The sequence below is a fragment of the Chaetodon trifascialis genome, chromosome 18, assembly GCF_039877785.1.
Source record: "Chaetodon trifascialis isolate fChaTrf1 chromosome 18, fChaTrf1.hap1, whole genome shotgun sequence".
NCBI lineage: Eukaryota > Metazoa > Chordata > Actinopteri > Chaetodontiformes > Chaetodontidae > Chaetodon > Chaetodon trifascialis.
Window position 1 is genome coordinate 16411094 of NC_092073.1, and position 25625 is coordinate 16436718.

The 25625-nt window shown below is 43.8% G+C and overlaps 2 protein-coding genes across 2 annotated transcripts; one reads left to right on the plus strand and one right to left on the minus strand.

Annotated features, from left to right (window-relative positions):
- The first annotated feature begins 521 nt into the window (after positions 1-521).
- Positions 522-15180, plus strand: trpc1 (transient receptor potential cation channel, subfamily C, member 1). Its single transcript, XM_070985682.1, has 13 exons — positions 522-1072; positions 1773-1927; positions 2031-2132; positions 2272-2474; positions 3300-3431; positions 3633-3828; positions 5109-5445; positions 7647-7786; positions 8546-8695; positions 13394-13581; positions 13782-13983; positions 14325-14519; positions 14661-15180. The coding sequence occupies exons 1-13, from the start codon at positions 907-909 to the stop codon at positions 14886-14888; spliced, it is 2394 nt and encodes a 797-aa protein (XP_070841783.1). The 5' UTR covers positions 522-906; the 3' UTR covers positions 14889-15180.
- Positions 15181-15483: 303 nt separating this feature from the next.
- pcolce2b (procollagen C-endopeptidase enhancer 2b) lies at positions 15484-24766 on the minus strand. The gene is made up of 9 exons (XM_070985683.1): positions 24500-24766; positions 24118-24226; positions 23408-23663; positions 22072-22196; positions 20956-21092; positions 20704-20867; positions 19645-19728; positions 17010-17177; positions 15484-16669 (listed from the first exon to the last, which is right to left on the minus strand). Exons 1-9 carry the CDS (start codon positions 24631-24633, stop codon positions 16539-16541), a joined length of 1308 nt encoding a protein of 435 aa, XP_070841784.1. The 5' UTR covers positions 24634-24766; the 3' UTR covers positions 15484-16538.
- Positions 24767-25625: the final 859 nt, after the last annotated feature.

A 25625-nucleotide genomic window follows, 5' to 3' on the forward strand; every position in this document is an offset into this window, starting at 1 on the left:
ACAGCTGTGTTTATCTCCCATACGTGTTCCCTCGCGGCCCACTGGCTATACACAAACCCACATATCTCTCCCTCTCTTTCCATTATTCATATGCAGTAAAAATTTCACCCATGCATGTCCAAACACATTACATGCTCATATTTCTGCTGGAGGTAGCCCGTCCACTAAACAGAGGAACACACACCACCGTGCACAGACCACAGGTGTGATTTACTGTCTTTATCACATTATGCATGCAGACTTCCTTGAGCTGTACTATTAAAATATATTTCAATATGGGCCTACTCTGAATCATGATGCTCAGTGCTGTCAGCACATGTATCCAAACTCACAGGGTGGTTAAAATAAATCAAATTCTGTTTTAACTTTCTTTAAAACGTATGTATTTTGTTGTATGAAGACACCTCAGCTCCGCGCATATATACACACATACGCGCCGAACAAAGCTGCACTCAATTGCCCTCTTACGTAACCATCAAGCTTTGCGCCTGCGAAATGAGCGAGCAGGTGGAGCAGGAAACACATGCGCAGTAGGCGCCTCGTCAGCAGCATCAGGACCAGAAAGATCCCAGGAGCCTGCGATGCGAGAAGATGGTGCGCGTAAACACGCCGAGGGAGATGACCGCGTCGTTTTGTGGGACCGCAGCCGCCTCTTACATGTGCGCACCCGACGTTTGAAGCCGTTTAGTGCGGAAAAAAAGACTGAAGGAGGTTTTTTCCAGCCAGCAGCAGCGCGCAAGCGGTCGCAGCAGAGATGCGACGGCGATAACAACAGTTGATGATTTTTCTTTTAGTCTCGTGACGCTTTGAGCCCCTGCCGCCAAAACGACAACAAAAATAAGGATCGCTCTAATGTCACCCCATATGACGGGCTTTCTTGTGTAATGGTCGCCGGTTTCTAGTGGGATGCGCATCAGTGTTTGGCCGTACTCGCTCTCCGTCGTAATGGCAGCTCTGTACCAGGGCACGGACGCCTCCTCTCCGGATAAATTTCTGGCCTTGAAAGACGTGAGAGAGGTGAAAGAGGAAACTACGCTGGACGAGAAGCTCTTCTTGCTGGCGTGCGAGAAAGGTTTGTTGTTATTTTCCTCTTCCAAAGTAGACGCAACCCCATGCTCATCGTTTTTTACGCTCAATATGATGCGTGTAAGACCATGGAAAAGCTCTTGTTAGTGTTGGCATTTTGCCTGAAATGAGCTGGCTGACATGTGCTGTAGGTAACAGCTTGATGGATTTCCAGCAGCAAACTGCACAGTCAATCCACTTTTTTTTTCAGTGAATACCTCTCACAGCTGCCTACATGTTGGCTACTGGAAATTTGCCCACAGGGGTTAAGATATATTTAGTTGAAACTCTGCTCCTTCTGTAAGTTTCTGTCCCTGGTCTGCTCACTTTTCTCAGCTCCTAAGAAGGAAAGTGACTGAACTGAAGGGAAGCTGCACAAGATGCAGAGTAAAACAGCAAAGAGGCATCTGGTCACATGGGAGGAGAATGTTTCATTGATAAGTTAAAACATTGTACAGGCTGAGGTTGTTTGAGGTGCACAGGCCAGCAACTGTGACCATATAAAGTCTCTCCAAACAAGGCTCGGCAACAGAAATTGTCCTTTGAGGGAGATGTTATTGTTATACACGACTGAGGTTAAGAGAGCTGCTGGAGCCGAGCCTGCTCTGAGAGTGTGCTGTCCGAAGCCGTGTGGGTCTCTCTGGCGCCATGCACAGATAATAGCCCCGGCTTTTATAGATCTGTCTTGTCTTCGACGTGCTTCTCAGGCGACTACTACATGGTGAAGAAGCTGCTCGAAGAGAACCGGCACGGCGAGCTCAACATCAACTGCGTAGACGTGCTGGGCCGAGATGCCGTCACCATCACTATCGAGAACGAGAATCTGGACATCCTGCAGCTTCTTCTTGAACATGGCTGCCAGGTAGTAAACACACACACACGCTTATTAGTTAACTGTTGCTGCGCGTCTTGTTTCGGCTTGTGATCTGCTGTTTGAGAGCTTCAGAAATGTTGCTTCTGTGTAGGCGACAGACGCCTTGTTGGTGGCCATAGACTCTGAGGTGGTGGGAGCTGTGGATATCCTCCTCAACCACAGGCCGAGGCGATCTTCCAAGCCCTCCATTGCTGTGAGTCCCCTCTCATTACAGCTTGTAAATCAAAATAAACACTGTAGATGCAAAGAGCAGGAGGATATAAACAATCCTTTCTTATAATTTCTGCGGCGTATTTTATATTTTTATCCATATACTCCTATTTTCTTTTCAGAAACTGATGCAGAGGATTCAGAACCCTGAGTATTCCACCACCATGGACGTGGCTCCGGTCATCCTGGCGGCCCACAGGAACAACTACGAGATCCTGACCATGCTGCTGAAACAGGACATCTCGCTGCCCCGGCCCCATGCTGTAGGCTGCGAGTGCACGCTCTGCAACGCTAAAAACAAGAAAGACAGCTTACGACACTCCAGGTACAACACATGCCACCTCAGTGATCTAGTGGGTGGGAAATGTAGTAGTATAAACACTGTTGGCTTTCCCCAGTTGGACGCATTAAACTCCCACTGATCTAAACCAGGCTAGTGTTGCACTAAATTACTGTAACTTGGACTGGTCGACACCACTTTTGTCTTCCAGATGATGACTGCGTTAGTGTACACCATGATCGTTTTGGCCATGCTCTGGTATGTGGGAGCTTTAAAACAGCTATAAATCAATCGGTGCGTCAAGCAAAGTGTTCAGGAAAGGTGAAACGTTGCACCGCCTTGTTTTGATGATGCCATATTATATGCACTTTTGGCAGTACCATGCTTACAGTACTCTCTCAGCCCCACAGTCCTAATGCTCTCTGTTACTGCCAAGCTCTACTTATCTGTCTATGGAGAGGCAGTATTTGGTTTGCCAGTATTAGTATATTCATTTGTTCAAATAAGTGATGCTTTTACTCTGAGCTATAAAATCTCTACAAGCTCGATTTTAAGGGAAAGCTACAAAACCAGTAGTGATTCTTGCTTTCTGATACCATCTCAGCCTTGCAGATGAGATTTTGCTGGTCTCTTCTGCTGGACATTTTTATTCTCTGTGCAGGGCAGTGTAGCTTCCCACACAGTGAGCTAAATGAATCAGTCTGCAGTTTGGCTGGCAAACAGCATAAGAGGTCAAAGCAGGTACAAATAAAGCAGCTACAGTACAAGGCTGAATATTCTAGATTTCCTTTTATTCTCATCTGTGCAGCTCTTTTTCTGTGCTTGAATTTTCACATTTTTTCCTCATCCGACGTGGTCTTTCCGAATCAGGTTCCGCCTGGACATTTACCGCTGTCTGGCCAGCCCCTCTCTGATCATGCTGACTGAGGAGGATCCCATACTCAGGGCCTTTGAGCTGAGTACAGACCTCAAGGAGCTCAGCCTGGTTGAGGTGGAGTTCAGGTAGGATTGCTAATGGCTGCACATCATGTCAGAGCACTTTCATTGACTTTCTCTGCACATGAAGACGGAGAATCGTGTTGCACGTGCACAAACACATGTACGTACACAGTGATATTGCAAAGCCCTTTCCTGTGTAACCAGGAACAGATAAGAATCAAAATCTTTCATGTGGTCTGATTGGATCTAATTTCCGTACTCCAGGAACGACTATGAGGAGCTGGCGAAGCAGTGTAAGATGTTTGCCAAGGACCTGCTGGCTCAGGCTCGAAACTCTCGAGAGCTCGAAGTGATTCTCAACCACACATCCAGCGAGGATCACGTCGACAAGAGAGGCTTACTGGAGGAGCGCATGAATCTCAGTCGACTCAAGCTTGCCATCAAGTACAACCAAAAAGAGGTTAGGCGAGCAAAGTCAGCGGCTTCTGACACCATCAGTAGCAGGCCAATGTGCAATATTCAGGAAATGTTACTTGATCATTTAATTCAACAACTATCCACAGATTAGAAGAGAGAAAATAACAACACTAACCATTATTAATGATTTGCTGGAGTATATGTGGGACCCATCTGCTCCAGCACACCATGTGCTTGTCTTTGTGAGAGATGAGTTTGGCAGGATCAAGTACTTCCTCTAGGCAACAGCAGTTAAAGACAAACTAAGGCTGGAAGTTTGAAGCTGTGGGGCAATTTACAGCTGGGATGTCTCCGTGTGAACGGTTTGACTCATAGATCACAGTACAGCTAGTGGCATGCCTTTGTTTCCTGCTGGAGAAAGAACACCTCTTAAGGCTGCACAGGCGAGAAATACTCCTTCAGTCCTTCTTATTTAGAGTTTGTGGTTGGGTATTGCGGGCTGCACGGTAGCACAGCAGGTAGTGCGCGTGCCTCAAAGCAAGAAGGTCGCCGGTTCGATTCCCGGGTCAGGCCTTTCTGTATGAAGTTTGCATGTTCTTCCCGTGCATGCGTGGGTTCTCACCGGGCACTCTGGCTTCCTCCCACAGACCAAAAACATGCTCATTAGGTTGATTGGTGACTCTAAATTGCCCCTAGGTGTGAGTGTGAGTGTGAATGGTCCAGGGTGTACCCCGCCTCCCGCCCGTTGACAGCCAAGATAGGCTCCGGCCCCCCGCGACCCCGAAAGGGATAAGCGGCATAGAAGATGGATGGTTGAGTATTGCAGAGAGAACATTGATATGTTGTGAACCAGCATCAAAACACAACATATGCTGGTATAACCAGCATACCCCATGCTGGTTTTGCTGGTGGCTAGCAGCTAGCAGTGGCTAGTAGCTGGTATAACCAGCATATGTTGTGTTGTGATGCTGGTTCACCAGCATCACTAGCAACAACATGCTGGTCCACCAGTGTTATTAGCAACACCATGCTGGTGTACCAGCATAGCTATGTAGACTCATCAGCTAAACCAGCATCAATCCATCAATGCTGGTCTATGCTGGTTTTTCTAACAGGGCAGCTGTACGTTGAACATGTCACGCAGTATATTTATGTTCAGTTTGTGCTTTCATGTCACTGGATTCTACTTAAATTAACTTGGATCGTGTTGTTTTGTCACCATTCCTTTATGCTAATGAATTTCAAGTGATTGACATAAAAATGAACAGGATTTGCTCATTCGTGATGTCCTCACCTCATTCTCTCCTGACGCCCACCTTACAGTTTGTGGCTCAGTCCAACTGTCAACAGTTCCTCAACACCGTCTGGTTTGGAGAGACGGCCAGCTACCGGCGCAAGCACACCTGTCTAAAGATGGCCACGGTGCTGTCCGTGGCGATGCTTTGGCCGCTGCTTTCTTTCTGCTACCTTCTCGTGCCGCGCTCCCGTGTGGGCCAGATCATCCACACGCCCTTCGTCAAGTTCATCATCCACAGCGCCTCCTACTTCACCTTCCTCCTGCTGCTCAACCTGTACTCTCTGGTCTACAATGAAGGCAAGAAAAACACCATGGGCCCTGCGCTGGAGATGATAGATTACCTGCTCATCCTCTGGATCATAGGTCAGCTTTTTTACCCCACCTCAACTGTATGTCTGCTGTGTGTAGGGGGGCATCATGTATGTTGCAACATTAATATATATTTCAGAGTCTGGAGGGCTATTTTCTATAATTGAATAATCAATCATCTCCTACTGGATGCAGTATAAATAAAAAAGAGTAAGAATTCAATCATATGAACCAGAATTTAATAGAAAAACATTGCAAATTGGAGTGAAAACGAGAGATTCCTATTACGTCTGTCTGAAGTCCAGTATCCTGTATCCTTAATCCTATCAGGCATAACATGACAAACAGCTCTTTCTATACTAAATGACAGAAAGCCTGGCTTGACTGGATTAAATCTGTCAGTCCTGCTTCTAATTGAGCTCTATAGAAAGGAACCGCAGCTTCTTCTGTCTCCCTCGTGACCCATCTGAGTGCTGGACTCAGCCCACATACATGCAAACACATATCTGCACGAGGACCAACACATGTGCACAAACTGTACGGGCTCAGATGAGGCTGGCTCAGATGAGGTTCGATGGTGACAGTTAGAAATTGACCCTGTCTTTCTCTCTGGGGACTGGTGCTTCTCCACCTTCCTCTTCTGCCAAGAAACCATTAGCATGATCATTCAATTGCTTTAATGGCCCTGCCTTCTCAGCACAGATATTTGTCTCATGGTTGCAGCATCCTACCCCTCTCCACCGGTCACAAAGCATCATAACCACAGCTCATTGGTCTGGCTGTCATCACCGGGTTGCTACATCATCCCAATAACTGCACCTGACAGGTTATGAAAGGATATAGAAGCAATTGACTTCTACTATTCAATGTTATGAAGATGGTCGTGGGGTAATTTCCCATTTATTCAGTATATTGCAGCATTGAGATCAGTAGTTGAGTCATTAGACAGAAGTGCAATGGGTTTTTCCATGGGCTCACATAGCCCACTAGAGGGGGAAAGATTCCTGAAGCACTGCAAAATAGCAGCATCAAAGATCAATTTTTATAACTTCAGCAGTTTTTTTTCTTAATAGCTGCCTCATTGCAAAGCAGCTTTACTGCAAGGTGTGGTGCAGTGGTGCATATTTCACACTCCAGGGTCTCTGCAAGACCAGTTAAATAACACGAGTGAGACTTTGAATACAAATGTTATCAGGATGTGCAAAGGAGCCATTAAAGATTGAATATTTTGCTGCATGTGTGCAGACAACAGTCACACGTCAAACAGCAGCTTTTCATTCCTTCTGCTTTTCATTGTTCTCCCTTTCTCTCACTCCTGCTCTCTCCACCCTGCCTTCCCCCGAGCCAGATGCCTCACAGTAATGGGGAAATCAGATGCTGAAATTGTGAAAGCGTCTGTACACATGTGTGCGTCTTTGTGTGTTAATGCACCTCTCTATTAGTGGAGGAAGTACTCAGATCTTTTTAGTTGAGTAAAAGTAGCAGTACAACGGTACAGAAACACTCTGTTGCAAGTAAAAGTCCTGCATTTAGTATTAGAATTAGTATAAAGTATTAACATGACAATATACTTGAAGTACAAAATCTTAAAGTATTATGCATAATGGCCCATTTTAGAGTAATATATGTTATTAAAGTAAAGTATAAGATGCATCTCTGAATGATATTAGAGGAGAACTAGAAGCCGAACCCTATAAAGTAGCAGGAAATGGAAATACTCAATTAAAGCATAAGTACCTCAAACAATACTTGAGTACATGTACTTGATTTCTGCATTAGATATCAAATTCAACCACTAAATGATAAAGATCCTACTAACTTATTCAGAGGCAAACAATTCATGTGTGACACATTTTCTGTGATTTCTGTCGACTTTGTGATGAAACCATGGAAACCAATGACCGATCAATCCGGTTCATTCTCATGAAATCGTGTCTGAATCCAGGCATGCGGAGGACGTGTCACTCTGCCTTGATTTGCAGCTGGAGTCCAGCTCTCAGTCTTCATTTTATTACTGTACATGTAGAATGGATGACATTCCACTTGGACACAAACAGACGCAAACACTCTTTATTAAATTCCACTCACCTCCCTAAATCCTACAGATGTCACTTTTTCAACACAGCAATCTCCAATTATCTGTGTTTCACACATTCCTGTTCGCCCTGGTCTCTGGGGATGACAGCAAAATGCCTTTTTTTTCCACTGGTGTGTATATATGCGTGTGGTGATGGGGAATTCCTGCTCTCCTGTAGGGATGGTGTGGTCGGATGTGAAGCGTCTGTGGTACGAGGGGCTGGAAGACTTCCTGGAGGAGTCGAGGAACCAGCTGAGCTTCGTGATGAATTCCCTTTACCTCGCCACCTTTGCCCTCAAGATCGTCGCTCACAGCAAGGTACACACACATTACACACACACTCTTTAGATTTCGAGTCTAGATAGCTGCAGATAATCTTCAGTGCTGTTGGCTTGAAAGGTTGAAAGATGGCTAAGTTCATTTATTTCATTAGTAGTTCATCATTCAGTAAATTAACAGCTCAACGCACCCACACCAGTGTTTTCAGTTGTTCAACTCAAGGTGTCATTTTTCCCACCTTAACCGGTAATACAGGAGATTGAGAGAGATGCCAGTCAGGCACAGTCTATACACACCCACACTGTGTTCAGAAAGAGGTCGAATCAGGCAAAATAAGAGAAATCATCCGTGTGGGTGGACCATGAGTATGTAGGTCCACTGAATATGCAATGGAAGCTGCAGTAACTCTGATTTGCATTACTGACTAAAGCTTACCTAATTTCATTAAAAAGCACCGTTCATTGCATCGAATATTTGGACCTCTGCTCATTGAGGCAGTCATTAGGCCTAGTTATATCAGGTGTGATCAGCCAATCAGCAGCTAGCAAGCAGGAAGAGATGTAAAATATTCATTGTTTGGGGTCTCCAGGGGCAGAAATTAGATCCTCTGTGAGTCCCTAGTTTGAAACAGGGAACCTCAGAGTATGAGCTAGTTAGCTAGTAGCCAGTATCAACCAGTTCTGCCAAGAAATAGCAAGCCATGCTTTGTTTGTGAATTAAATGCAAAGTAGAGTAGGTTAGTATCACACTGACAGACTGCGTCAGTGCTGTTTCTGAATGTGATTGCTTGTTCCTCAGTTCAAGAATGTGGAGGACACAGAGAGGAAGAACTGGGATGCCTTCCATCCCATCTTGGTGGCGGAGGGCCTGTTTGCGTTTGCTAACGTTCTAAGTTACCTGCGACTCTTCTTCATGTACACCACCAGCTCCATACTGGGGCCGCTTCAGGTAGGAAAAAAAACACTTGTGACACGCACTGAAAGCACCTGTGAGCTCAGTAGCTCCACGTTTTCAGAGCTTTTGATTCCAGCCAGAGCCGGCCGAGACTTGAGTGTGATCCCAGCGGAAGTTTGAGCTCACGTATCCAGTCGTTTCTGTAAAACACTTTGGATGAGAGAAAGAATGACAAAATTCTTATGTAATGATTGCAAAACCACTTCCCTTTCTGTCGTCCTATCTAACCCCACCACACACACATACACACACACACACACACACACACACACACACACATACACCACCCACTCTCGTCCTCTCACAGTGAAGTGTGAACGCTCAAGGATGAGCCCACACTAAACATCGCACCAGCTGTGCTCAGCAGTATCCTGGCTATCATCATAAGCATTAAGGATAAGCACAGCGAACTGAGGCAGCAGACGAATGCGTTCTGCTGTGATAATATGCTCATCATAAACCCAACGCAGCATCATGAAGCTTTGCAGCTTAGATGCCATATGCGTGACCGCGCTGCTATCATCATTTCTGTCATCTACATGAATGAGAGCCGTTCAGATTGCACAAATTGATTTCTCAAGCTGACTTCAGTTTAGGCTGCATATTTAAAGCCGGAGGAGCTGACTCCACACACCCACAGCACATTTTCACTGGATCCAGCATCGATTTCTATCACAATCTGGCACATACAGCAAGTCTGATCCATCGCCATCTTAAGAGGAAATTTGGCCACAAGTGATGAAAAGGGAAAAATAAAGTCATTACGTGCTTCATAGTCCGAGGCATTTGAAAACTTTTTAACAAGTTTCTGCTCTTTTTGAATTTATTTTATCTCTAAGAAAACAGCTTTTAAAATGATTTCAATGCTGCTTCGGTTCAGTTTGAGAAATGCATGGGCATCAGCCTGATTTTCTAAATCCTGGAAAAGCTGCATTGGATGGGCTTGATTAACCCTCAGTCTTAGCTGGCACTGTCATTCAGAATTAGCAGACATGATGCGTCTTCAGAATCTCTTCACTTGTTTCTCTCCAAAGGTTATGGAAATGTTTAGTAATGCAGCTGTGCTGATCTGCTTTATGCCTCTTACACAACACAAAATAAATCAAATTTATAAACATTTACTCTGACAAAAATGGACATTTCTGTGGTGCATAAGTAGAATAGTGCAGTAATATGTGTGTGTGTGTGTGTGTGTGTGTGTGTGTGTGTGTGTGTGTGTGTGTGTGTGTGTGTGTTTTTCACATCTTATTTGATCCTTCTTTCGTTTGGAGCCCCACGTTTAACTGTTTCACATATTTCAGCGAGACATTTTCTGTCCTTATTCCTAAACGTTACTGTTCCAGGGAGCTTTTGTTTGTTCTGTACTTTCTCTGATGGCAGAAGATTCGCCATCTTCCTGTGTAAATGCTGAATATTCCTTAAAGCCGTGCAGGTTTCATATCTTCATTCCGAGCAATTTGAGGCAGACAAAAACGTCAAAAACGTTATGGATCACCTTGTTTTACAACTTGGCCAAAAGCATTCTGTTATGTCATTATTTTCCAGCTTCCCAGACAAGCCAACAATCTGGTTTGCATATTTTCTACTCCTCAACAATCTCAGGGCCATAGGTGTCCCATTTTATCGCATCATGATATTGTGTATCGTCCAGCCAGCTGGCAGAGAGAGAGACTGTAAAGCCAGCCAGTGTCTGACTTTGTGCTGGCAGAATTTCACTATTCCCCTGTGTGTGACTTTATTACATAAAGGTATGCAGTGAGGTCAGGCTATTTGTAGGGATGCCTTCCTGTCATTAAGCCGAGGTGCTGTTTGCGGTTGACTTATAAAACACTGAGGGTGCCCTGTGGATTGTTATTGAGCGTTTTTCAGCTAAAATCTCCTCCATCTTTCTGCCTCTCTCTCTCTTCTTTCCTCTCTCCCTTCTTTCTCGCTCAGTCACTTTGTGACATCACTGTCTGGCTTGGCAGGATGGAAAAATTATTAGCTTTGGAAAGAGATGTGGCTGTGTGTTCATGGCCGCACTCACACTCACATGGCAGACACACCTCCTTACTAATGCACGCGCGCCCACACATTTCCACACTCCTGTGATATGTGAACGTGCAATGCAGCTGCCCTCAGACGAGCTCCAGCACACACAGGCAGTGAGGCAGTAATATATGGGTTGCGGTAATGCAAGTTTCTTTGATTCTGTCCTTCCTGAAGAGGCCAGCTCACATTTCTACCGGGTAGTGCCCCCCACTGAGGTTGGAAAGAGTGACTGAGTTGGTGAGTGTGTGTCTGTGTGCGTCTGCTATCACCAGTTGTGCATACAGTGAGCTCACTCATGGCCTAGACTTAACCTCAGTGACACTGTTAACCTCCCACGTAACTGATGCACACCAGGAGGCATGTATGAATGTGTTTGAGAGAAAAAGACACAAGTTGTGTCCCAGTTCCAGACTATATATAAATTCTAGTCTGATTTGGAGTATCCGTTGTCGTGTGGTGACCCTGTAAAAGTGTGAAATATTTAGAGACTTGTCAATATGCATGCTGAATTTGCTTGTTTTCAAAATGCGGTGTTGGTGGTCCCACAGTGCTCTGCACAAAGAGACTGAAAGTTGGAAAAAAAACTGAAAAGAAATTGGAAACAGTGTTGAGTCAGTTCCAGGAACATCTTGGTAAACAAAAGATTTTGCCCTCTGCTTAAATTAATCACAAGTCATGTGAATATATTTAACGGGACATCGTACAACTGCAAATGTCACAGTGCTTTACAGAGAATTGTAAAATCTATTTAAATAATTAAAATGAAGGTAAACAGTTAAATAGCAAATGCTGGAAGTACAGAGTTTCTTGACATCCAGTGACGTCTCATAAGAATAAAATGCAACACCAGCACTGTATGCTTTGCTGGCAAATTATTTTTTGGTATTTGCCTTTTTGGGGTTATTTAATAGAGAGAATTTGTTTACCTGCACGTGCATTTGAGGGATCTTAAATGCATTAGACCCCCTCCAGTCAAGGTGAAGAGCTCTTGACCTGCTGCATTCCTGCTCTGTTTGTACAGTAACTAAGTTGGGCTACCTGTCAGGCTGTCCAAGCAAAAAACACCCTCAGCCCCTAAATCAGACGTGTACAAAGTGGCAGAGGAATACACCGGGGGGATTTAAACATGACAAGAGAATGAATCAACCTAATAGACCAGCCTCTCCCCTCAAACAAGCTGCCTGGGTTTCAGTGCAAACACCCCCGTCGCCGTGCACCTTGAGGTGGGGGGAGAGCGGTCATCCCTCACACTGCTCACTGTGTGTGTGTTTTGCAAGGGCGAGTGTGTTCTGACCTTGTTTGAGCATCTCTAGGTCCTAGTATACAGATGAGCCACACAGGTCTATAAATAGTGAGTTTCCAATGGTCTGAGAAGACTTTCTCTGTCTTCTAGTCCTCTTTTTTGGCTTATTCCATGTTTGTCTGTCTTCCCTCAGGTAGGGTGAGAGCGCCACAGCTGCCAGAGTACATGTTACTTTTTCCACTTTCTCAGGGGGTCACTGCTTAACAAGTACATGAGGCTAAAACTAGCTACAAGTGGTGGAAAGTTTGCCTACACAGTATAAGTGTTGAAAGAGTGCCAGAACATCTCACTCAGGCAGAAATACAGCTACCTTGCTTAAGTTTTAGAGATTTAGAAAGAAAAAATGGTGCAAAGGTTGAGGAAAGAAGCCTGAAATGTGACAAATTTTACCAAAGTAAGCCTGAATATAGCTAAACATAAATGTACTTCAGATATCAGCACCAAAGTAAGAATGTCCATCTTGTAATTTAATCACAACGAGGCCACTCTGATGTTTCCTTGCTCAGCTAAAAGGCTACTAAACTACAATTACAATTTGTCATTTGGCAGATGCTTTTATCCAAAGTGACGTACATATGAGCTAACTGCTAGCTACAGACTAGCCAGCAACAACTACGATTACATGGTCTAAAACAATATTGTTACAATCTTTCTTTACTAATATTAAGTAAGTTAGCCTGGTCGTAAATATTTAGGTAATATAATGTCACGTTTTCAACTTTATGCAGTTAATGCAGATGTTGATGGAGCTTTTTCACTGCACATTTATCACAGCAGGAAACGCACAGGTGTCACAAATAGTAATGTTGTTTTAATATATAACACAGCTGACCAGACGACTTTAATGAAATATTTCCATTGTTATTTCTAAAATATTTAACTGGGTTTCCTGCTACAAGTTGCAGTTAAGTTACAAGTTAAGTCTGTTGGGAAAATTGTCTGTTAGCTTGTTTCTGGAGTAATGCTAATGCTAATTCTCAAAAAGTACACAAAAGCTACTGAATAAGAGTAAAAAGAAAACCTTGTTCATTAAATCAAGTTATATCAACCCTCCAGGCCACATCACATCCAAATGTATGACTAAAGGTGAATTTGATATGCATGCTAAAAATATTGAGGCAAAGATAATGTTCTACCTTTACTGCGTGAACCTCTCAATTAGTAAGAAATCAAATTCTGTAAGGATCAGGCAAACATCCTGTCAGGTGTCAAATCTGACCTCAGCTGGCCCTCTTTGTGGTTAATTAGGATTACTGGGATTGCTGGCAGAAAACCGACCATGAAAAACAGAGAAAAATGTCTACTTGATTAGATCAGATCAAGCGGCACAGGATTAACAAATATTGCATTTTCGCCAGATTTCCATGGGTCAGATGCTGCAGGAGTTTGGAAAGTTTTTGGGCCTCTTCCTGCTGGTGTTATTCTCCTTCACCATTGGACTCACCCAGCTTTATGGAAAGGACCGGAAAGACCCGGACAAGAATATCCCACCCAAGGACTGCGCGGGCATATTCTGCCAGCAACAGAGCAATGATGCATTCCACACGTATGGGCCAACCTCAGTCTGTCAATGTGGAGATCGATGATGACGATGATAGATGTTCAGAATGCTTGTTGAGAGATGTTAGAGATTCTGTATGGGGCTGTATAAATGCAGCGGATAAAGTCAAAAGTTTTTCAAATGCAGCTGATAGATATGTTGCCTAAATGCACGCTGACATACACCAGCTTTTTCCCGTTTCACAGGTTTATGGGGACCTGCTATGCCTTATTCTGGTACATCTTCTCCCTGGCACACGTTGCGCTCTTCGTCACCCGCATCACCTACACAGAGGAGCTTCGCTCGTTTGTGGGCGCCATGATCATAGGCACATACAACATTGTGGTGGTTATTGTGCTGACCAAGCTGCTGGTGGCCATGCTCCATAAAAGCTTCAGACAAATTGCTGTAAGTATAAACAACTCTCGGCACAGAATGGCTTTGTTTCTCAGTGCCGTCAAGGGTAATTTGAGTTCAACTTGGAAGCCAAAGTTTGATCTGTTTTTAGATTAGATTTTTTAGATTTCTCTCATTCACCCTGAAACGTTGCACAGATGTTAAATTGCGTTCTTTCGGAACTCTGCTGCACGTTTTCTCCTTCCTTTGAACACCGGGTTCGATTTTGATTATGCTAAGAAAAACAACTTTTGCATGTTCAAGATTCCTCTCTAATTGGAGAACAGTGTGTGAAAGTTCATTCTCACATTCCTGCGTTCTCAGTGTATTTGTTGGCTTTCGGGCTTCTGTAGAATCACGAGGATAAGGAGTGGAAGTTCGCTCGCGCCAAACTGTGGCTTAGCTACTTTGACGACAAGTGTACCCTGCCTCCGCCGTTCAATATCATCCCCTCTCCAAAGACTGTCTGCTACCTGGTGACCAGCATGAGGAAGTGGATCTGTTCACACACCTCGAAGGGCAAGGTGAAGAGACAGAACAGCCTCAAGGTATGAAAAATGAATCACACATTAAATTGTAGTGGGAGGATGACTGCCGGTGCATGTTTGTGATTTGATTTTTCTATTTGGAAAGCTATTTATGCTTTCTGCAATACTTTGTTAGCAATCTGAATTCGTCTTTCCATCCAGGAGTGGAAGAACTTGAAGCAGAAGCGAGATGAGAACTACCAGAAAATCATGTGTTGCCTGGTTCACCGCTACTTGACCTCCACGCGGCAGAAGATGCAGAGCACAGACCAGGCCACGGTGGAAAATCTGAACGACCTGCGTCAAGACCTCTCCAAGTTTCGCAACGAGATGAGGGACCTGCTCGGCTTCCGGACCTCCAAATATGCCATGTTCTACCCGAGGAGCTAAAAAACTCTAGATATCTCTTCCCCTTCCCCCTCTCCTCTTGACAAAACCTCTGCTTCTTGTTTATCTGGGATGCCGTGTGACCCGAGCATGTGATAAACTCTGCTCCTTTGAGTCACAGAGGCGAATGTTAAACCTGGAACTTAACTAGAAACATATTTATTCTCCACCAAAGCCTCAAGACTCAGGCCCCCTATGTATTATTCAGCTATTCTACCTTTTTTGTAAATAAAGAAAGCCATCGTTTTCAACAGAGAGACGAATAAAGATTTCTGGAAAAATTTGACCCTCAGCGGCTTTAATGGCGTAGAAAGCTAGTCGTGAATACAAATGCGGCTTTTGAGATTTGAAGTTATTTTTGATTCCTCTCATCGAAATCTGATCTTTGGCCACTCAGGTCTGAAAGCCAAAAAACTGTCAACTGTTCAGCCAAGTGCCCAGCAGTCCAGAACACGTGAGAGTCACATTACACACACCTGATCCTCTCTCGTGCTCATTAGAGCATAGTTGCCGTGACTCAACAGACCAACTCAAATATTATTTGGCATTATTTGGGTTCCAACTGACCGTTCTTGTGCAAAGACAGACAAACAAAAGGAAATGAGTAAAGGAGTTTTATTTGGGCAGGTGAAAACAATAAAATATAAATAATATTCACAGACTTTTTCATATGAAAATAATTTTCATGTAATACCTCTGCCTTTAAAAACAAAGTAACTAAAAGGTGTATGCTGATGGTGGTGCTTTGCATCTGTAAACAAGCTGAAGAAAAGCGCTTTAGCTAGGAAGGTCCTCATTTGTTTCACATAAAACAGCATAAACATCTTTAAAAAAAAGAATCATGATTATATTAAATATTGCACTTTTTAATCACCACTTCAAAACTTCCTAATCCTGCTCATTGAAGTTGAACACAGAAAATTAATTGCAGGTTATTAACACCGTCATTAAAACTACAGCAAGCAGCTGTGATAAATCCACTATGGGTATCAATCAGGGCTTGAGACTATTCTGCCAGACAGATGTATAATGCAAACTAATCCACATTGCACTCCACAGCTTCAAAGGGAAGCGGCTGAAAAGTAGATTTTGGAAAAATTTCAGATGAATAGTGCAATCATGGGATGTCAGAACAGAGGCGCACTCAAAAAACAATCAGAGTAACGTTTGTCTTACGAAACGTCTCCGTGAGCCGCTATCGTCTGTACAGTTTAATTCCCTGCCAGGGGCACGGCAGGAATGTGACGCCGCAGAGTGAGAACGGGCTGAGAACAGGGATGGAAATTTCAACTCATTTTGTTGCTGATTAATCTGAAGTTGCCAAACGGACTAAGCGACTGGTCTGTTAATAGAAGACAGAGTGAAAGTACGAAATGTCTTCTGTTTATTCTCAAAACATGCGATCTGAAGCAAAATGAATAAATAGAAAAATCTGAGTTGTTCCTAATTGAATGAATCATGTAGAGTTTGTTTTCTGCTGGCTGCTGGCGTCCCTGCATCCAGATTCTGCGTTGTGTGTGAGGCCTGTGTTTGCATTGTTGAGATGGAGCTCTTTTTTTTTTTGCTTTTTATTTGCATTTCGCTCAATTGTTTCCATCCGCAGCTCAGCCTCAGGCACACCTGTCCAGCGGAGGTCCACAGAGCGGCTGGAACTCAGCAACGCTTGTTTTTCAGAACGTTGAGTCCTTTCTGGTTCTTCGTCTTAAACACCATGACGAAGTGGTGAGGGGCGATTTTGCCCCGGCCGTCCTCGTCCACCTGGCCCATGAAGATGTAGTTCAAGCCTGGTGAGGTCACACAAAAAAAACCTGAATGCAGTGGCGGAACGGCAGAGACATTCAGGGAGGCCAAATATGAGAATCTCCACACGGTAAGGTCTGTATACCATATGTTTATATGCATACATATAAACATATTTAATGTTTCATTGACTGCTTGGACAGTGAGTTGTGCCTCTCACCTCACACTCTGGAGCAAGCTCTAGCAACTGAGCATGACGGAGCAGCAAAGGAGGCAAACTCAGAGCCATAGGTTATTGAAAACAAGTCAGAAACCAGCGACTGCATACTGATTAGCATCATTTAGATTTACTTTATTTCAATTTACTTTCACCAGTGAACTCACCTCTTCTGATAAATGGACACTTCTTGCACAGGATGATGATCTTGGTGCTCATGGTCTTTCCTGCCTGTTGAATGGCCAGGCTGCCTTCTTTATACACGTTGATGATGGAGATAGTGGCGTACATGCTTCCTCCTTTCATCACAGCAGTAATGACCGTCCCAGTAATCACTGCCACAGACACACACATACACACAGTTCATGACATATAAAGTCAAAGTACTGAAAATCCACAAAAATATCACAAAGAGTACAGAGAATATCCGTGCCCCTGCAATTCTTGGTTAACTTTGCATAAACAAGGATAAAAACAGGGATCTTGAAATTTTGTTTTAATTTCTATGAACAAAATTGTCACTATTTTGGCAAGTGCCATCTCTGGGCTTTGGTTAGAACAAAAGCCAACGCTTTAAGCCGAGTGACAGCAGCAGCAAAATTAGACTTTGGAAAACCAAAAGAAAAAACATTATTGACTCATATTAAACAGACAGCAACCAGATGAAGAGTCCGCAGACATGCTAGTGATTCTGTTGGGCACAGCGGTGCTTTGTGCTAAACGCTACCATCAGCATGTTAACAAGCTTGGTAACATCTTAGTTTAGTGTGTTAGCATGGTGGCATTTGCTTATTTGCACTAAGCACAAAATGTAGCTGAGGCTGATGGGAATGTTTTCAGAATGTCGACAGTAAGTATTTAGTCATAAAATAACTTATGATTATGATAACTTATGTTATGATTCATCCTGAATGAGGCATCAATGTCAAATATCACAGTCCATCCGATACTTGTTGACACATGATCTTAACATCTGATAGAAGTTAAGATATTTCAGTCTGGACCAAAGGGCCGACAGACTGGCAGTGCCGCCCCTGGAGCCATGCTGCACGGCTTACAGACCTATAAATACAGCACTTCTGTTTATCATGCTGCAGGCTAAAGTAAAGGGAAGTCTGGGGATTTTCTATCAGGACAGAACTTGGCACGTATAAAGTGAAGAATTTACATCAAATGTTTCAACATCAGGGAAAAGACAGCCTGGAATTTACAGCGGGGAATTTAGCATGACGGGAATCTGCTCTTTTATTGTGGTCATCAATAATCTGAGAGAACTGTGAACAATGTGTGCCTACTACTTTTCAGCTCCTGTCTGTGAAGTGCGGCCCGTCTATAAAGATGTCACAGTGAATTAACAGCATCAACATTTCCTTTCAGGCTTTCAGCACTCCCCTTTCGACCTTTTTATGGCTCCCTCATCCATCCGCGAGCTAATAGCCCCCACTCAAAAACTCAGAAAACACATCAAGGATATCATTTGCGGTAATTTTAAGACTTTTTGAAGATAATTCCAGGATATGGCCCTGACTGTGATGAGGCCAAGTTAAACATGTGATGTCATAATTATCCAGCAGACAGCTCAAATGTTGTGCATGTGAGTCAGTGGAGGATTTGATATTGTATACATTATAATCTAATACGGACAGAAAACAAAGAGAAACTCAGTGATTTCTTCTCAGGAAGCAACACAGACAATTTAAGATCTGGAACTTCTTGAGAAATCGTTTCGCAGGCTAATTTACCAGCAAACAGAACTGCTACATACTGCACCTCCCGCTTCTTTATTTCTGTCTGTTTGTGCTAAAAAAAAAAAAAAAAAAGTCACAAATCTGTGAAATTTTAGTCATTTCCTGTTTCGTCTGACCAGGACGAAAGAAGAAAAAAATGTCAGTTTTGTTGTGTGGACTCGATCACCATGGATGAGACAGCAGGGACAGCTGAGCATGAACGCTGATGGTACCAATATGTGTGGACTTCACATGCTGCCTGTTTCATTTCCTGACAGGGATGAGAACAGCCAGAGGACTGCCTGCTTCGCTGATGTTATTGTATCTGCTGCTACTGTTACATAAACCAGCCAACTGCTTTTGACAATTCAAAGTGCATATATCACACCATTAGACTAAACGGTACCAAATGTTATGACTGTAAGCGTTGATTGGACAAACTGCTTTCACTGTGCTGTCTCGCCGCTTCATTAGAAGCGATGCAGCGCATTGTGCGCCGACTCCGCCGCCACATCACATGGGCGACTTTTTCCACATGCACCACCACGCCGCTTGCCTTTCCTTCCCTTCCTGATGCAAATCCAAGCGAACTCTTTGAAACTCCAATCTAACACATGTGGTAAACATCTCCGAGAGGAAAACATCACAGTAGCGGCGGAGCAGCAAAAGGAGGCCGGGCCTGAATCAACACGTTCATTTATCAAACGGTTTGCTCACAGTTAGAGGCTGTGTGTGTGTATTTGCACTGGAGGTGACTGCGTCTTACTGTATACCCTCCTTCACTTCCTGACAGGCTATCAAGGAAGTCTTTGAGATGAGCAGTGGGAAATCAGAGGAGCAATGATAGTGAATGATCAGGACTGTAAACTGCTTGTTAGGGGAGATTTGGCTGCTGATGCTAACATGGGCTGCGCTGACGTAAATCTCCAAACAATCTGCACTGGTTTGGACTTTTAGGATTAGTATGAATGTGACAGTAGGTGAGTCCAGTAATGAAATGAGCATAAGCTGCAACATATCAGTGACTGCAGCTTATGTGGTTGAAAGAAATTGTAATAGGCACTGATGTTCTTACCGAAATTGCTGGAGCAGTAATTGCTCTCAAGTGTTCCTCGTCTTTTACATTTCTGCTGGCACAGGGCTACAGAGTACTTCAGAGCTGCGGACACACACACACACACACACACACACACACACACACACACACAAGATATTGCAATCTCTGTAATTTTGCCTGCCAGTGATGCAAGCATGAAAGTTATGGCTGCATCTGGTTCTGCTGCGGTTTATTTATGGAGTATTCTCAGGAACACAAGAGCTTTTCCTCAAATGAATAGCTGTGTTTAAACAACGTGTAAAATAGCAACATAATGCGACAAGTGAACATCTGCTTTTAGAGTTAGAGATAGTAAAGAGTCCATAAAGGAAAATGGAAAGAAAATACAAGGTGGCAGTCTAAATATTATCTTTACTGGGGGGAGGGGGTCAGGAAAGATAAGCCAACCAGAAAGCGTTGTGACAGTCTGACATCATGGCAGGCAGGCGCCAAAATAACCTGGCTTGACTCAGGGAAAAAACAGCAATGTGTGGGAATGTGAGTTTGAGTATGAAAATGAGTTGTGATAGCGGGTGCAGACACGCCCACACTGTATATGAACTTCTGTACATTTTAAGAGAAATGTGAGCATGAGCTTAAGCATACGTTATGTTTGGACATGAGCTGCAGTTGGCTGCAGCTTTAACAGGACCTGCAGTCTCCAGTGCTGTATGTTCAACTTTGTACAAAGGATAACCATGCATCACGACTGCTCGTCAGACTGTGAAGATCAACTGTTTAGTTTGATGTATTTTTGTTTAAGGGACCACTTTCACCCATTTTATGCGCACAGAATTCTTAACTATGAGCAGATCTTGAAAGAGTTGACTCTCACTTAAGCAGCACGTTTCATTTTGTTCTTGTCTTGCTATCAGAAGCAGATTCCAGATGTCCCCCCGTGTTTAAAGTGAAAGATAAACCCCACATGTTAGCAAGAGAAGCCAGTAGTACTAAGCCAGTGTGTCTCATAGCTACATCAACAAATACAGATGTTAGAAGCCTTCCAGAGGTTTTTATTGGATAAAAGTTGCTACCTACGTATGGGCCTGGTGGTGACTGGCTGTGTGGTAGTGGTGGGTGGTATCGTGGTGGTGGGAAATTTCTTTGGTCTGAACTTGTAGTGTCCAATGAAGCCGTCTGCAGTCAGACTGAGATCTGACAGGAACTGGATAAGGAGCTGGTTCCCGTCTGAGAACACCGGCCTGCAGAGAAACCCAGACAAGAGCGTGAACTGAGAGGAACTGGTAGGATGGATGTTTCAGAGAAAATCTTCATGACGGAATCACCTACGCTGGGGGGCTGTCTCCACAGTATTTGCCAATCCTCTTGGCATCGTTGATTTCCGCCCCGTTGAAAATGGAGACGTGGTCGTAGCGGCAGTAGTTATCTCTTTCCACATCAAACTTCTCAAACTTGACCTCAATAATCTGCAGCAGGAGATGGATCACAAAGAAAATCTTTCATCAAGCAAAACCTTGTAATCGGGCTATCAGGGTAGGCTGTTTGATTAAAGGCCTTCACCTGTGGTACGATGTATTCTTGTTACCCACACATTGAGCCTTCTTAAAAGATTACTCCACAGATTTAGCATTGCAGTACTATAACAATTTTAGACTGATGACGGACTGTTTAAAAGAAAAAAGATCAAAGTCAATGCAGCAACACCACAGATATCATCTTTTTTTATCACCTAAATTACCCACAATGCTTGACGGCTGACAGTTTGATCTTAATTGGTGATAATGCCCTAATCCTTTTTGACATAAACTCAATTGAAAACAGTACAAAAACAACAGACTTAATGTTTTACCTCATCAACTTCACTGATTTTTGTAAATATATGCAACATGTTACAATCAAGTTGGGACGGGAGCATCAAAAGACTGGCAAAGTTAACGGCTAAGTAAACAGGTTCATTGGTAACAGGTGATATTGTCATGATTGGGTATGAAAGGCTCAGCCGTTCACAAGAAAGGATGGAGCGAGGTTCACCACTGTGTGAACACATGACTGGATAAAAGATATTACCACATGGACTCAGGAACACTTTGTAAAACTGTTGTCTGTTTGTTTGCAAATGCTTGCATTCTGTTTTTCCTCATGTTTTGCACTATCCAAACGTATATTCGGAGTTCTAAGCATTACTCCCCAAGACCTGTTCTCCTTTAAGAAGACATCTGATGTCACTTGTTATACATGTTGTATGCTTAATTTCACACATCACACCTCAGTCTTATTCAGTGTGGATCAGCGAGCATCAGAGATCTACTGTAGACACGTGGATGATTTTTGTGTCCATATTTTAATCTATTAATAGTTTAATAGGCCAGTTTCCCTTCATCTGTATTGCTTTAACAGGCTTTCTTATCTGAACTTTACATGTGGCACCTTCTTTTATACTCTGACCTGGTTCTTTGGTGCCACTATGTGCCAGGAGCAGGTGACTCCAGCTGGGTAGTCCTTCTCAGGCCAGTTGGGTGTTTTGAAAGTCCCCGAGGGCTTGTCCAATCTGCCCCCACAGTACTGCTCCCCTGTGGAGATGTGATTTCAGTTAGATCTTGCATAATCATCAGGGACAATGTGCAAGATATCATCACTGATCCTTGAAGGAAATTATCCAGATCTTATTTATTATTCTTTTAATGGTTGGAATGGCATCTGCATTATATGATCCTGCAATTAACCTCTTATTTACTATAATAGGTGCTCTTGTTGCTCTCTTTGTCATCATGTGCATCTTAAAAAGTAAGTCAATTATGAGTCCTGTGCAGTGAACAGCTTCAAAAAAAGACAACATGTGTCAGTCGAGCATCTGTGAAACATTAGTTCAATAACTACAAGCTGTTCAGACTGTCACAGAACTGAATCTCTTGAAGACATGTTTTCTTTGTAACATACACTTAGACTGATGTTCCCTTTCCAACACATTGAAAAGAAGTACAATTTAGTACAAAAAATAGACACTTTACATATGTTGTGCTGTATAGTTTCGGCAATGCTCAGAGACAGTATGGCAGCAGTCTGTTACTGTCTCATTGTGTAAGAGCCAGGCAGGCTTGTTAATGGCCATTGTCCGTTACAGCTGTCAGCTCTTTGAGTACAGAGAACCAGCCATTAAAATTCCACCAAAACAGCAGACGAGACTTTGCAACCCTGCAGAGAGGAAGAGGCTCATTCAACACTAAGTGATACGTCTGACCTGGACCTTCTACTGAGGTGCTCCAGAAAATGTCAGTGAGACATTCCACATCGTGCTGTGAGAAGTGTTGAGATATTCCTCAAACCCACAACCTTGTCTCGGACAAATGAAACCCTCAAAGGCCACATGTGTTTTCTGAGCAGAGGGAAAACCTCCTGTTTTGTTTTTCTGTGTGTCTGAGTGATTCCCAGTATTACGCAAAAGCTGAGCTCGACTTAAGGAGGTAAAACCTTTCCTCTCTCTGTCTGGGCATTGTGGTACCACGCAATGACCTCAGTGAAGCAATTTGTGTTAAACAGGCTTGTTAATTTGCGTTTTAATGACTGACCCTCTGCTCAAACAGACACACTCCCAGGCCAGTATCAGATTCCTTTATGGGGTGAAGTCATGGCTGAGACACAGTCCTGTGTGGCTCTGTATTACATGCTTGGGCAGCAGCAAGATATTCCCTACGCTGCTGCTACACTGCCTTGCTCCTGTGTGCAGGGCATCAACAATAAGAGCATGCAAACCCAAACTCTTCTTCCTCCCATGCTTGCCTACCTCGCTCATGTGGGTGGGCAGCAGAGAAAACAGCCAGGAAGCCACTCCCAGCGGTGTTGGCATCAGATACCATCTGCATGAGCATCTTGTTGCCCGTGGAAACCAGGGCTCCTGGCTTGAACGTGCCACAGAAGCGGCCGAGTCTCTGCCCATTGACGTGACCGCTGTAAACATCCACATAGTCATAGCGGCACAGGTTGTCGCTCTCCAAGTCAATAGAGCGGAATGACAGGACCACCACCTTTCCCTCAGGGACCTGGGTGAGAATTAAGGGTCAGTTTCACATAATTATAGTTATTGCTGAGAGCAATAAAATGACACTCCTCCAGTGGGTATTGGCTTCAGTGACATCCAGTAAAACAATGTTTTCCACATGTGACTGCAGATAATAACAACACATTTTTACACAGTAAGCCTGACTTAGGTGCAGCAGGCTAAATGCAACTAGGTCCAGCCATACTATGAGCTAGACTGTTTAGATGTACAGTCATGTCATGGAGCCAGTCAACAAAAGCTGCCTTTAGCTGGCTGTGGTAAAGTATTTTTAGAGGGAAATTAGGAGCTTGGGGTTAGTGAAAGAGTATCATACTATTACAGTACACTGTGCAGCTGTTTGGTGTGTTTTTAATTAACAATTGAGCAGTTGCATCATCACCATTGCTCTTGGCTCTGGTGGAAAAAGCAAAACGTGAATAGGAAACTGGACTCACTGTGATTCTCCACACACATTTGGTATTTGGGGGGTAAACTCCTGGGTACCCCTGGCTCCCGATTACTCCAGATTCCCCTGTAATGTTTCCACCGCATGTGAAGGTTGGTCTAAACGGGGTAGAGAACATGTTTTCTATTCTGCAAATACCAAATGATGATGATGTGTCAAAGCAATAAACATGCATAAACGTTAACGACAGCCTGCGGTTCAACACAGGTTTCACTTAATGCGCCATATGTCCTGACTGGAGGCAGCCCAGACTGCAGAATATTCCTCTGAATAAACTCCAGTCCACTGACGCTGCTCCTCCGCCGGCTACGTGAGATCCCAGACACCTTGCTCAAAATTAATTGAATTAAAGAAAGTAAATAAAGGTGTACCTCCGCTGAGACTGCGCACAGACCTCTGCCAAGAACAGTAGACTCCATGCGCAAAAAATACTGCATGTTCTCCACATTGTTGGGTTAACGGAGCAGGCGCTTCGCCTGTTTTCGCCCCGTGGCATGAATGGCATTGTGTTCAGCAGCTGGAACGGTGGGGAAAAGTACCCAGGAGTTCCTGCGGGGAGTTTCAGTAACTGCAAGCTGGAGCAGATGAATATAGCGTTTGTTCTGCGTGGTAGGAGGGACGGAGCACAGGCTGCTGCTTTTTCCAAAAAAAAAAAAAAAGAAAAAAAGAAAAAAACCATTAAAGAAGCGCTGGGAGGGTGTGGGGTCTCACGTTAGTATTATTCGGCAACTGGCCTGAGAAACCTTGAAGGAAGTAGCATGAATAAACTTGAGCCAAGAACTCACACTTGAATGGTTTGGCGTTCCGGTCAATATGGACCATACGCACATGGCAGAGACTTAATATATGACCAGGATCACACAAGTCAGTGTCTGCAGTGCAGGCTGCATATACAGTGTTATCCAGATGTGGAGTGAGGGAGGACCCTGGGGAGGACACCTGCTCTCTGAGAGGAATGCACATTTTACAGCAGCTGAAAAATCATTAAAACACGTGTTTGAATTCGCCTTTGGCTGCAGGTTGTCAGAATAATATGCACATGTATCAGAGACACGCTACCGCTAGACAGAGAGAGAAATAGAGCGCCACCCGCTGGACTAAATGTGGTAACTACATGAAGCTGCGTATGTCATTATAGCTCAAATATACTGCATCGTGTTTTCACTTAGGTTTGTCAATGAAACGTCTGGATACAGATTAAGACCGTGCATTGAGATACATACGTATCTATTTGGACTATGGTGGAAGAACCTACACATATTTAGCCTATGTGACTTAATGATAAAACACTCGGAATAGATGTTTCAATTGACCATGTAAGACGAGAGATTGTTTTGTCTCTCTAAATTATTCCAATTTCCATAACACGGCTCCGGATGCGGTTTTTATTTGCATGTAAACACGACCATCAAAGAGGCAGAGAAAACAAGTTCACGTCCATCGTTGATTCGGCGATCGACTGTGTCGCCTGGAGTTTCACATTTGCCGTTGTCTTGT